The sequence below is a fragment of the Bos javanicus genome, chromosome 4 (assembly GCF_032452875.1).
Source record: "Bos javanicus breed banteng chromosome 4, ARS-OSU_banteng_1.0, whole genome shotgun sequence".
Taxonomy (NCBI): Eukaryota; Metazoa; Chordata; class Mammalia; order Artiodactyla; family Bovidae; genus Bos; species Bos javanicus.
Window position 1 is genome coordinate 34,102,659 of NC_083871.1, and position 12,848 is coordinate 34,115,506.

Consider the following 12,848-nt stretch of genomic DNA (forward strand, 5'->3'; position numbering starts at 1 on the left):
CATCGTGATTATCTGGGTTGAAAGATCTTTTTTGTACAGTTCTTCTGTGTATTCTTGCCACCTCTTCTTAAGATCTTCTCCTTCTGTTAGGTCCATACCATTTCTGTCCTTTATTAAGCCCATCTTTGCATGAAATGTTCCCTTGTTATCTCTAATTTTCTTGGAGATCTCTAGTCTTTCCTATTCTATTGTTTTCCTCTATTTCTTTGCATTGATCGTTGAGGAAGGCTTTCTTATCTCTCCTTGATATTCTTTGGAACTCTGCATTCAAATGGGTATGTCTTTCCTTTTCTCCTTTGCTTTTCGCTTCTCTTCTTTTCATAGCTATTTGTAATTCCTCCTCAGACAGCCATTTTGCTTTTTTGCATTTCTTTTCCATGGGATGGTCTTGCTCCTTGTCTCCTGTACAGTGTCACAGACCTCTGTCCATAGTTCATCAGGCACTCTATCAGATCTAGTCCCTTAAATCTATTTATCACTTGCACTGTATAATCGTTAGGGATTTGTTTACATCATACCTGAGTGGTCTAGTGGTTTTCCCTACTTTCTTCAATTTAAGTCTGAATTTGTCAATAAGGAGTTCATGATCTGAGCCACAGTCAGCTCCCAGTCTTGCTGACTCTTGATTTGGTGTAAAGTATGCTCTTGGTTTATGATATTGTTTATCAGTTTACCAGAAGACCTATAAACCATACAAAGCAAAATAAAAATTTTTTTGTTACTATATTTCTCTCTTGGTTGTGTTGGTAGTGATCGCAACCATATGTTGTGAGCATTTATTAAATGCAAGATGCTGTATAGACCACTTTGTACTGTATTTTCTCAGTATATCCCTATAGGGAAGTACTATGATTATTATCTGATTTTTCAGAGACAGAAACTGAGGCTTGAAGTACCTCACTCAAGGTCACGGCTTGGAAGTGGTACAGCTTGATCTGAGAGAGTTTTGACCTTGTAGCCAGCATGTAATACTTTTTGCCTAATCTTTTCTTATTTTCTGATATCCTGCTAATTTGAGGGTTAGAAGTTCATTTTACAGTATCTTAAACTTTTTTGAAGACAGCATTTATTCATTGGATAAGTAAGTAGATGAATATGGGTTTTAGCACTAATTCTATTTTTTTGTAATTTAAATTTATTTGTTTTAATTGGAAGCTAATTACTTTACAGTGTTGTATTGGTTTTGCCATACATCAACATGAATCTGCCATGGGTGTACACGTGTTCCCCATCTTGAACCCCCCTCCCACCTCCCTCTCCGTACCATCCCTCTGGGTCATCCCAGTGCACCAGCCCCAAGCATCCATGTATAATATCATATAAGAAACGAATTGGCAGTCCAGGTTCAATGCAGGATACAGGATGCTTAGCTCTAATTCTTTAATTTTTTTTTCAAAATTATCTTGTTCTTATTTTTTGCCACATTTCCATGTATTCTAAAAGGAAAATCTATCTAAATGTGAGGTTTTGCTGCTTCACTGTCTGTTGGGAGATTTGTTTTTCTTCATCAGGTAATTTGGAGGTTTTATTTTGTTCTTGTTCTTTAATATCCTGATTAAAGGATTAGAAAGCTCTTTGCTATGTTTGAGTCACTAATACTGCCCTGAGCACAGAACCACACATTTGGGGGACATAGATTTGTGTTTGCTGAATGAGTAATAACAGCAGAAGAATTGCCGTCTTTTCTGTAACTGTGTCATCTGTTCTGCACTTTGCCTGTGGCTTCTGTCTCTGGTTCCGTCTGAGGATTTGCACAGAGCCTGGCATCAGTTAAAAAAAAAAAAAGTGGAGGCTGTGGAAATGACTGGGTGAGAGTCGTGAATATTGAAAATGTGGACTCATGGTTTCAGAGTGGGGATACTTGTTTAGCTGATACACGTGAAGCACTACCCTCTTGTTATCCCCTTTGTGTTTATGTTACTCACTGGATCAACCTTTTTCTTTCATTTTTATTTTATATTTTATTTGGATACAGTTGCTTTATACTGATGTGTCAGTTTCTGCTATACAGCAAAGTGAATCAGCCATATGTATACATGCATGTATTCAGCATGCATGCTGAATCGCTTCAGTCGTGCAACTGCATGGACTGTAGCCCGCCACGCTCCTCTGTCCATGGGATTCTCCAGGCAAGAATACTGGAGTGGGTTGCAAAGCCCTTCTCTAGGGGATCTTCCTGACCCAGGGGTTGAACCTGGGTCTCTTATGTCTCCTGCATTGACAAGGGGGTACATTACCAGTAGCCCCACCTGGGAAGCCCATGTATGCATACATCCCCTCTTTTCAGATAAACCTTCTATTTGCACTTAGTATTAGCCAGGTACAATTAGCTAATATTCAAAAATAATGATGCCTGTTTTTTGGAACCTCAAAGTCTCACATCAATTGATAAGTAATATTTGTCTCTCTGTTTTTCTATCTTTAAGGGAAGCTATTATAAAAAGAGTATTGTAGGAGTACAGCGGGAGCCCCAGTTGACTGCCTGGAGGGGCAGGAACCCATCTTCTGTTATAAACAGGGTCATTTTTGAGTTAGGAACATGAGTTTTTAGGGTGAGCACATGGGTTGGTCAGCAACTCCAAAAACTAGAGTGACAAGAAAGAGGATGAAATATTTTGGGAGTGATAATAATTTTGTTGTGGTTGGAAGAGAATCGGTCAAGTGATGAACCTGGTAAAATGGGGTGGGGACAAACTGTGAAGTCCCTGTAGTGATAAGGAAAACTCTGGAAAACTTTCATTAGGGTGTAACATGACGAGAGCTTTATGAAAACAATACTCGTGATAGGAATGAAGGGCGGAAACTGAAGGGGGACGTGTGATGACTAACGGGTCATGCATTTTGCCTTCCAGCTTTCTCCTGTGCTTCTGGGGAGTATCTAGAAATGAAGAACCAGGTATGCAGTAAGTGTGGTGAAGGCACCTACTCCTTGGGCAGTGGCATCAAATTTGACGAATGGGATGAATTGCCGGCTGGATTTTCCAACGTCGCAACATTCATGGACACTGTGGTCGGCCCTTCTGATAGCAGGCCAGAGGGCTGTAACAAGTAAGAATCCAAAGGAGCCTTGACGAGGGTGTAGTTGCTCTTTTCCAGAAAGAAGTTGAGGTTAACCTTGGTAGTGATTGGGATTAGAGGTAAACTAACTGCATATGTGCTGCTGAAGCAAGCACTATAGGTAAACTGATTGCAAATGGTCATATTTTTTAGACAGTCCTTATGAATTATGTAGCTGTATTTTCATGAAAGAAAGAAAGTGAAGTTGCTCAGTCGTGTCCCACTCTTAGTGACCCCACGGACTGCAGCCTACCAGGCTTCTCCGTCCATGGGATTTTCCAGGCAAGAGTACTGGAGTGGGGTGCCAGTTCTTTCTCCAGGGAATCTTCCCAACCCAGGGATCGAACCCAGGTCTCCCGCACTGCTTTAACATCTGAGCCACCAGGGAAGCACCTGGGAATTTTCATGAAGTTAAAGTAATTGCTCTTAGGACATAATATATAGTATGTAAAATGCAATAAAAGTATTAGAAAAGCAACTTAGTTTTCTAATATATTTATAACTATATTAAAGCCAGTAGTTCTATAAACTCTTTTCTAATTTTAATGAATATTTTCCATTTTTAAAATTTTCCTTGAAAATGAAAAATGTATAACCTTCATTTGTACACTTGATGATTTTCTGCGACATAGAGTGGGCCAAACACCTAAGGTAGAAAGCACTTTTACTTAATTTCCACCTTTTTAATAGGAGATTATAGCTTTGCCTGTGACAATATTGGAGGAAGGTTAAACTGTTTTGAAAAAACACAATATTTTTATCTTTGGGTTCTCACCCTTCCTGTTTTCTTATTTGACTATTTAACATTCCCCTTCATGTGCCTGTGTTTTGTACAATTAAACTTCCAGCCTCTGGCTACCTTCTGACAAGGATGGTCACATTTTTTCCCCTGAGCTAAAATGATTCAAATAAAAAATGACTCACATTTTTTACCCTGAACTAAAGATGTTGGGGAATTATTTAGCTGTGAAAGTAGATACGTTTGCTCCTCCTTCCTTCCTACCTTCTCTTCATCCCCCTTGCTTTCTAGCAGTCTCTCTCTCGGCCATTTTTACTCTTCAGATAATGGTCATTTCATCATATAGAGTCGTGATATTAGATAGCACTAATAGGATTATTTCTCTAACTATATATATAAAAATTATATGTTTAATTCAGTCGCTCAGTTGTGTCCGACTCTTTGCGACCCCATGAATCACAGCACAGGCCTCCCTGTCTATCACCAACTCCTGGAGTTCACTCAAACTCATGTCCCATGAGTCGGTGATGCCATCCAGCCATCTCATCCTCTGTTGTCCCCTTCTCCTCCTGCCCCCAATCCCTCCCAGCATCAGAGTCTTTTCCAATGAGTCAACTCTTCGCATGAGGTGGCCAAAGTACTGGAGCTTCAGCATCAGTCCTTCCAATGAACATCCAGGACTGATCTCCTTTAGGATGGACTGTTTGGATCTCCTTGTAGTCCAAGGGACTCTCAAGAGTCTTCTCCAACACCACAGTTCAAAAGCATCAATTCTTCGGTGCTTAACCTTCTTCACAGTCCAACTCTCACATCCATACATGACCACAGGAAAAACCATAGCCTTGACTAGACGGACCTTTGTTGGCAAAGTAATCTCTGCTTTTGAATATGCTATCTAGGTTGGTCATAACTTTCCTTCTAAGGAGTAAGCGTCTTTTAATTTCATGGCTGCAGTCACCATCTGCAGTGATTTTGGAGCCCCCCAAAATAAAGTCTGACACTGTTTCCACTGTTTCCCCATCTATTTCCCATGAAGTGATGGGACCAGATGCCATGATCTTAGTTTTCTGAATGTTGAGCTTTAAGCCAACTTTTTCACTCTCCTCTTTCACTTTCATCAAGAGGCTTTTTAATTCGTCTTCACTTTCTGCCATAAGGGTGGTGTCATCTGCATTTCTGAGGTTATTGATATTTCTCCCGGCAATCTTAATTCCAGCTTGTGTTTCTTCCAGCTCAGTGTTTCTCATGATGTACTCTGCGTATAAGTTAAATAAGCAGGGTGACAATATACAGCCTTGACGTACTCCTTTTCCTATTTGGAACCAGTCTGTTGTTCCCTGTCCAGTTCTAACTGTTGCTTCCTGTCCTGCATACAGGTTTCTCAAGAAGCAGGACTGGTGGTCTGGTATTCCCATCTCTTTCAGAATTTTCCACAGTTGATTGTGATCCACACAGTCAAAGGCTTTGGCATAGTCAATAAAGCAGAAAAAGATATTTTTCTGGAACTCTCTTGCTTTTTTGATGATCCAGCGGATGCTGGCAATTTGATCTCTGGTTCCTCTGCCAGAGGAAAAACTACATATATGTGTGTATAAATGTACACACATATAAATGCAGTTGACCCTTCAGCATTATGGGGGTGGGAGTGCCTACCTCCTTAAAGTTGAAAATACAACTGTAAGTTGGCCTTTTGTATCCTCCCTTCAGCAACTGGTGGATTCAACCAACCATGGATCCAATAGTACTGTAATGTGTATTTAGTGAAAATCGTCTGAGTATCAGTGAATGGTGCAGTTCAAACCCATGTTGTATATGTATGTACATATATTAATACATATATGTGTGTATACATGCACACACAGATAACCTCTGCTTTTCCAGAGTTTGTTTTATTTAATACGTCATTTCACTTTTATGGATGACCTATGTTAGTACCTGTTTTTGTTAACCAAAAGGAATCTGAAGAGGATTTTCGCTTTTACAAAAAAAAAAAAAAAAAGGCAAAAGGCAAAAGTGCTGTGTAGCATTGATTTTGCACAAATGGAGCTGCCCTAGAGGCAGTTTGCACCCTGTGCGGTGAGAGTGGCCCCACTAAGCTCTTTCTGGGAACTGCATTCAGCATCTCAGCATCAGGTCATCGTAACTTTGAACTGTATCTGTGGGATAATTGCTTTCTCACAGTTTATTTTGTAAATTAATTTGTGTCCTAAGGTAATTACTTCTTTGCTTTATACCATTTCAGCTTATGAAAGATTTCACAGGCACACTGTACCTTTGTATAACGTGTGAAACCTTTTTGTGTGTATAATTTAAATTCTTTAAATTAAAGAGTTCTTAAAGGAGAAACACAAGCTGGAATCAAGATTGCCAGGAGAAATATCAATAACCTCAGATATGCAGATGACACCACCCTTATGGCAGAAAGTGAAGACGAATTAAAAAGCCTCTTGATGAAAGTGAAAGAGGAGAGTGAAAAAGTTGGCTTAAAGCTCAACATTCAGAAAACTAAGATCATGGCATCTGGTCCCATCACTTCATGGGAAATAGATGGGGAAACAGTGTCAGACTTTATTTTGGGGGGCTCCAAAATCACTGCAGATGGTGACTGCAGCCATGAAATTAAAAGATGCTTATTCATTGGAAGGAAAGTTATGACCAACCTAGATAGCATATTCAAAAGCAGAGACATTACTTTGCCAACAAAGGTCCGTCTAGTCAAGGCTATGGTTTTTCCAGTGGTCATGTATGGATGTGAGAGTTGGACTGTGAAAAAGGCTGAGCGCCGAAAAATTGATGCTTTTGAACTGTGGTGTTGGAGAAGACTCTTGAGAGTCCCTTGGACTGCAAGGAGATCCAACCAGTCCATTCTGAAGGAGATCAGCCCTGGGATTTCTTTGGAAGGACTGATGCCGAAGCTGAAACTCCAGTACTTTGGCCACCTCATGCGAAGAGTTGACTCATTGGAAAAGACTCTGATGCTGGGAGGGATTGGGGGCAGGAGGAGAAGGGGATGACAGAGGATGAGATGGCTGGATGGCGTCACTGACTCGATGGTCATGAGTCTGAGTGAACTCTGGGAGATGGTGATGGATAGGGAGGCCTGGCATGCTGTGATTCATGGGGTCGCAAGGAGTCGGACTGAACTGAACTGAAAGGAGAGTACCAGCAGGATGTTGTAAGACCTCAGATCTTTGTTTTGGTGAGCAGGAGATATTCACATGGCTTTTTTTTTCTACTTGAAATTTCTTATTCATTAAAGAAATCGAATGATAAGCAGAAATTTTTCAGTGTATTGAGTATCATTTTCTTAGTGTAAATTTCAGTCGATTACTGCTAAGCTTGTCTCCTTTCCTCCCTCCCTCTCCCTTTTTCCTTCCTTCCTTCCTTCTATCCACCCAATCTTGCTTTCTTTTTACTTCTTTTTAATTGCTTGGATCATATAGAAGATGTGTGTTGAACTTTGTAAGAAGTTGTCAGAGATTTTCAAAATGATTGTAGCATTAGACTCTAGCAGTGCATTTGAATTCTAGTTATTTACATTGTAAAATGTTGTACAGAAGTCTTGGTTTATTTTAGTCTTTCTAGTGTATGTATGCGAAATGGTATTTCTTTGTGTGGTTTTTTTTTCATTTCCTTCTTTATAAAGGTATTGAGCACTATTCATATGTTCATAGTCCATATGTTTGTGGGTGTGTGTGTATGTGTTAAGTGTCAAATATTTATCCATTTGTTATGTTTTTGGGTCAGTTGATTATTGAGTTGTAGTAGTTCATTGTGTATGCTTGACATGAAGGAAGTTTTGTCATGAATCTATATATTTAACCTATACACATATGCATGCACATGTACATATATGTGTGTGAAATAGTTCTTTTATCTGCAGCTTTTGCTTTCTCATTTTCTCAGGGGTGTTTTTAAATAACCAAAAGTTTAAAATTTAAAAGTACAATTTATCAATGTTTTCTGTTGTAGTTAGTGTTTTTACATCTTTAGATATCCTGCAAAGGCTACTTACAATTCTTAAAGTATAATTAGTATTGTTATTGTACTTTTATATAATATGTAAAGCTTTACAACAGTATAGTTACCTTTATGCCCTTATCCTGGTGCTATTATCATATATTTAGGAACACATCATAAACCCTGTAATACAATGAAATGTGTTGTAAAGAATCAGTTAATTTTTAAAAAACTTGAGAAAAATGTAGCTTTACGTTTTTATCTATGTATTTACGGTTGTTGATACTCTTTTCTCCGATTTTATAAATGTGTGTTCAGTATTATTTTTTTAATCTGTAAAATTTTGTTTATCATTTCATGCAGGTCTGCTGCTCATAAATTCAACTTTCTGAAATCTAAACACATCTTTATTTAGCCTCAGTTTTGAAGAATATTTTGTTGGACGTAGGACTCTGGACTTTTACTTTTCTCCTTCTGTGTTTTAAAGGTGTTCCATTCATTACCTTCTGAACTCTCCCTTGTTTGTGATAAGAAAAGAAGAATTAGCTGTATTTTGCTTGGTTAGCTTCCTTTTATGTAATGTGTCATTGTTTCCTTGACTACTTATAATATGTTCTGTATTTCTTTGCTTATAATGTGTTCTCTATTTCTTTGCTAGTCATGTTGAGATGTGGAAGTCTCAGTCTTTTATTATTATTTTTTTGTTAGTAAAAACAAAGAATTCCAAAAATCTCACTCTTGTAATCCAGATAGAAAGTTAAATTTGAAGAGAAGATATTAAGTTGTGCTGTCAGATAGTCTGGTTGGAAACTTTTTTGGCCCAAAAGTTGACACATGACTCAAAGAAAGCATTGGTTTTCTTTGTATTTTTACTCTGCTTGAAGTTGACTGAGTTTCCTGGATCTGTAGGTTGATATTGTTATTAAATTTGGGAATTTTTTAAAGCTATTCTTTCACCAATATGTTTTTCTGCCCCCTTCTCTGCCTATTTTCCTTCTATAACTCCATTTACATGTAAGTTAGGCCACTTGGTGTTGTCCGTAGTCACTGAGACTCCATTTCCCCCCATTTTTCTCTCTTATACTACAGATTACATAGTTTCTATTGCTCTGTCAGTATTTCTTTTGCAGTTTCAAACTTGATCTTAAGCTCATCTATTGAATTTTAAATTTCACAAATAGTAGTTTTCAGCTGTAGAATTTTCCATTTAGTTTTTAAAATAGTTCTTATTTCCCTTTAAATAGTTGGGATTATTCATGCCTTCACTTACTGTATTCATCTCTTGATGTTTTTTGATTATATTTTTAAAGGCTGTCTTAAATACTTTTCTGTTTCTTTTCATTCTTTGTTGTCAATTAAGGGTCATGTTTTACCACTTCTTTGCATTTCTAGTAAATTTTTAATGTATCTTAGGCATCATGAGTGTTACAATGTGGAGAATGTGGATTATTTTTTTCTTTTGTGTAAAAGACGTTGGATTTTGATCTGGAAGGCTGCATATTTACCAGAAGAGTGTCTCGTTAGGTCTGGTATTTAGAATTTTTTAAGGTGGCTCTGTATTGGTTTCACACTTAGTTCTAGGTCATGGTCTTTACTCTAGGGCACACTATAGCCTACCCCTTTTTTATAAATAATGTTATATTGGAACACAGCTGCATTCATTTATTTATGTGTTATCTATGGCTGCTTTTGAGCTATAATTGCCCAGTGGAGTACTGCAGGAGAGATCACATGGCTCATAAAGCCCCAGTTATGGACTCTTTGGCCCTTTATGAAAAAAATTGTGGATACCTACCCTAGGGCATGGTCCTTATTCCTAAAATGTGGCACTTCTGGAGTCTCAGATGGATGTCCAATGTGGTTATTAAATTTTCTCCTCTCTGGCTGGCCTGGAGATCCTGCAATACCCATAAACGTGACCTCTCTGATTTTGACTTAGTTTTGCAGTGGCTGTTCTCTACTAGGCCTGCACATTCCAGCCCCAAGCCTGGGCCTATAGAGAAGCTCCATGTGGACTTCTGGAGCCCCTGTTTTCTCTGCTTCTCATGCCTGTAAATTCTGGTTATTTCAGCTTCCCCCAGATATTCGTCCCTGTTTCTCCACTCAGTGAGACCACTGTGCTCTGGGAGCTGTCTCCCCGTGCCAGAGTCTGGAAAGTGTCCTGAGAATGAATGAGGTCAGGGTCAGCTTGGGCTTTGTCTCATGCGTTTTCCTGCTGTCAAGACCCTCGGTCCTGCACTGGCTAGTGTGAGTGCCGGAGCGTGGCTGGTGTGTTTTGTTTAGTTTACTGGATTGTTAAAGAAAAGGGCAAGTCCAGTACCAATCAGTGAATCATGTTGAGATGTGGAAGTCTCAGTCTTTTTTGTTGTTGTTGTTAGTAAAAAGAATTTGCCAAAAATCTCACTCTTATAATCCAAATGGAAAGTTACATTCAAAGAGAAGGATATTAAGTTGTGCTGTCATACAGTCTGGTTGGAAACTTTCTTGGCCCAGAAGTGGACGCATGACTCACTGTTGATTAATCTAAGAATTAGCTTATGGTTAGATTTACAATCCAACTTTTGTTCACTAGTATATTTACTTAATCTTTTATTTTTTAAATAAAATTTCCTATCAGACTTTTGCTCCTATTATGTACTATGACACTGTGATCTACATTTTATTTAGGTTCACTTTATTATATTTTTCCATCTGGCTGATCATGTACTTCTTTTTTTTTTTTAAACAATTGAAATATAACAGTTGCATAGCAAATTGATATTATGCTAGTTTCAGGAGCATTACATAGTGATTTGACAGTGGCATATATTATGAAACGATCACCACAATAAGTTATTACAGTATTGACCATATTCTTTATCTTGTTTTTTACAACCTCATGACTTATTCATAACTGGAGGTTGGTACCCCTTCATCCCCTTCATCCATTCTGCTCCCCCCTCCCTGGCAACCACAGAAAACTAGTCTGTTCTCTGTATCTATAAGTCCCTTTGTGGTTTGTTTCTTAGATTCCACTTTCTCTCTCTCTTTTTTTTTCAGCTCAGTGTTATGTGGCAACCTGGAGGGAAGGGGAGTTTGAGGGAGAAAGATACGTGTATATGTATAACTGAGGCCCTTTGCTGTTCACATGGAACGATCACAGCATTGTTCATTGACTATACCCCAATACAAAATAAACGTTAAAAAGTATTTAGAGTCACTTTTAAAGGACTTTTTCTAGGATGATTTCTTCTCTCATAATAAATGGACACCCCTGCCAATATGTGTTTGTAAATAAAACTTTAGATATTATTTGAGAGTAATTCCATCAAAGACTGCTAGAATTAGTGACCAGCTATCTAGTGATCACGTTTTTGGTGATAAGCAGCAGCTGCATGGCACATTAATTGCATCATCTCACGATGATTTTAGGGAGTTATGCGCCACAAGACCTGAACCTTTTTTCAAGCAGTGGTGTTGGCCTTTGGGGTCCACATGCACTTCAGACTTCCCTGCTGTGCTTTGTTGACAGAACTGCTTTTAATCTCGGTTATAGAACTTGTGAACAGAGAGGTTTCTGAATGCTAACATGAAATGGTTTTGTTTCCACAGCTCTTCTTGGGTCCCTCGTGGAAACTACATAGAGTCCAATCGTGATGACTGCACAGTATCCTTGATCTATGCTGTGCACCTCAAGAAGTCAGGTTATGTCTTCTTTGAGTACCAATATGTGGACAACAACATCTTCTTTGAGTTCTTTGTAAGGCCTTTTATATTCTAGAATTCAGTTTTTAAAGGGCATTCATGTAAAATTTCTCTTAATCATTTGTTTCCATTTCAATGTGTGCCTTGGTTTTTTGTGTTAACTGAAGCTTTCGATAAGAAATATTTATTTTTTCTATAATCCTTTCTGGTTAATAATTATTTTTTTTACCTCTGAGTTCTCTCCTTGTAGAATAACATTCAGCTTGTTTTCCTTTTGGATATGATCATTAGGTGACCATTTGGTTGAGACTTTTTGTGTGTTGAATATATTTCCTGAGATTCATTTAATTTTTTTATAGTGATAGATGGTATTTTGTTTAAAAATATGTTTTCACCAATCTTGGTTTTTATTTAAAAATATTTTTCTTCTGTTTTCAATTTTAAATATTTGAATTATTTAAATGTACTCATGGGTGATATTACAGAACTAGAAATGACTGTATCTTGCTGATTATCCCAGTTTTGTACAATATAAAGAAATCAAGGGATGAGGTAGTTGATGTCTCTGGCAAGAGATTAAATAACATTAAAGACTATAGGATAAAATAATAGTCTAACAGAACAGGATGTTACCACAAAGATTATTTAGCTATTTTTATGTAAACTGTACCTAATTGTGCAAATATTTGTTGTGGCAGTGACTCAAATGCTTGAGAAAAAATTGTTCCGATTGACTTCTTAAATCAAGAAAAAAAAAAAAAGTATGTGTGTTGTGCAAGTAACTGGGAAAATATCTTGTAAAATGTTTCTGTGGCCCAGATTTCAGGGATAAATGTACTGATAATGCTAAAGCAAATTTATATTGCTCTTGATAATGGAAATTTCTAAATCAAAAGTTTGCTAGGAAGTATTTTTTGTGAATATATGAGCCTAAGATTTAAAGTCAAGAGATTCTGGCTCATGTCCCAATTCTGCAGTTGCTGGTTGTGTGTTACTGGACAACTAACTTTTCAGCTCTCAACATTCCTTTTCATAAAGAGGATTGTAGACCAGACCTTTTAAGGACCCTCTTTACTCTTAATATCCTTTGATGAGTTTAAGATATTAAGCAATATTCAAACAGATTGGCTTTTTAAGTTATATTTTGTTTGCAAGACACTTCTCAGAGTGAATAACTCCATATTCCATGGGATATTTTTGAAATATTACTAAAATAAAGTTAAAAAGCAAGGTAATTGTATAATTGTTTGAATAAACATTTAGTTCTGTGTTGTCTATTAAGTCCTTTGAGAGTTGTCAGTGAAGGTATTCTTAAGGCATGAAGTTTCATTGCTTCCTCTCAGTGATGCCTTTGTTCTTCTGGTTATGGATTGAAAAGGAATGGTGAGTTTATGTTTCCTCTTTTGTT

At 37.6% G+C, this 12,848-nt stretch overlaps 1 protein-coding gene across 8 annotated transcripts in view; it reads left to right on the forward strand.

Moving 5' to 3' along the window:
• ELAPOR2 (endosome-lysosome associated apoptosis and autophagy regulator family member 2) overlaps positions 1 to 12,848 on the forward strand; it is a 222,447-nt gene that overhangs the window by 127,895 nt on the left and 81,704 nt on the right. For all 8 annotated transcript variants that reach the window (XM_061413755.1, XM_061413763.1, XM_061413762.1 and 5 more), the window contains 2 exons: positions 2,853 to 3,048; positions 11,348 to 11,495. In XM_061413755.1, the coding sequence (XP_061269739.1) occupies positions 2,853 to 3,048; positions 11,348 to 11,495 (344 nt within the window). The remainder of the gene's footprint in view (positions 1 to 2,852; positions 3,049 to 11,347; positions 11,496 to 12,848) is intronic.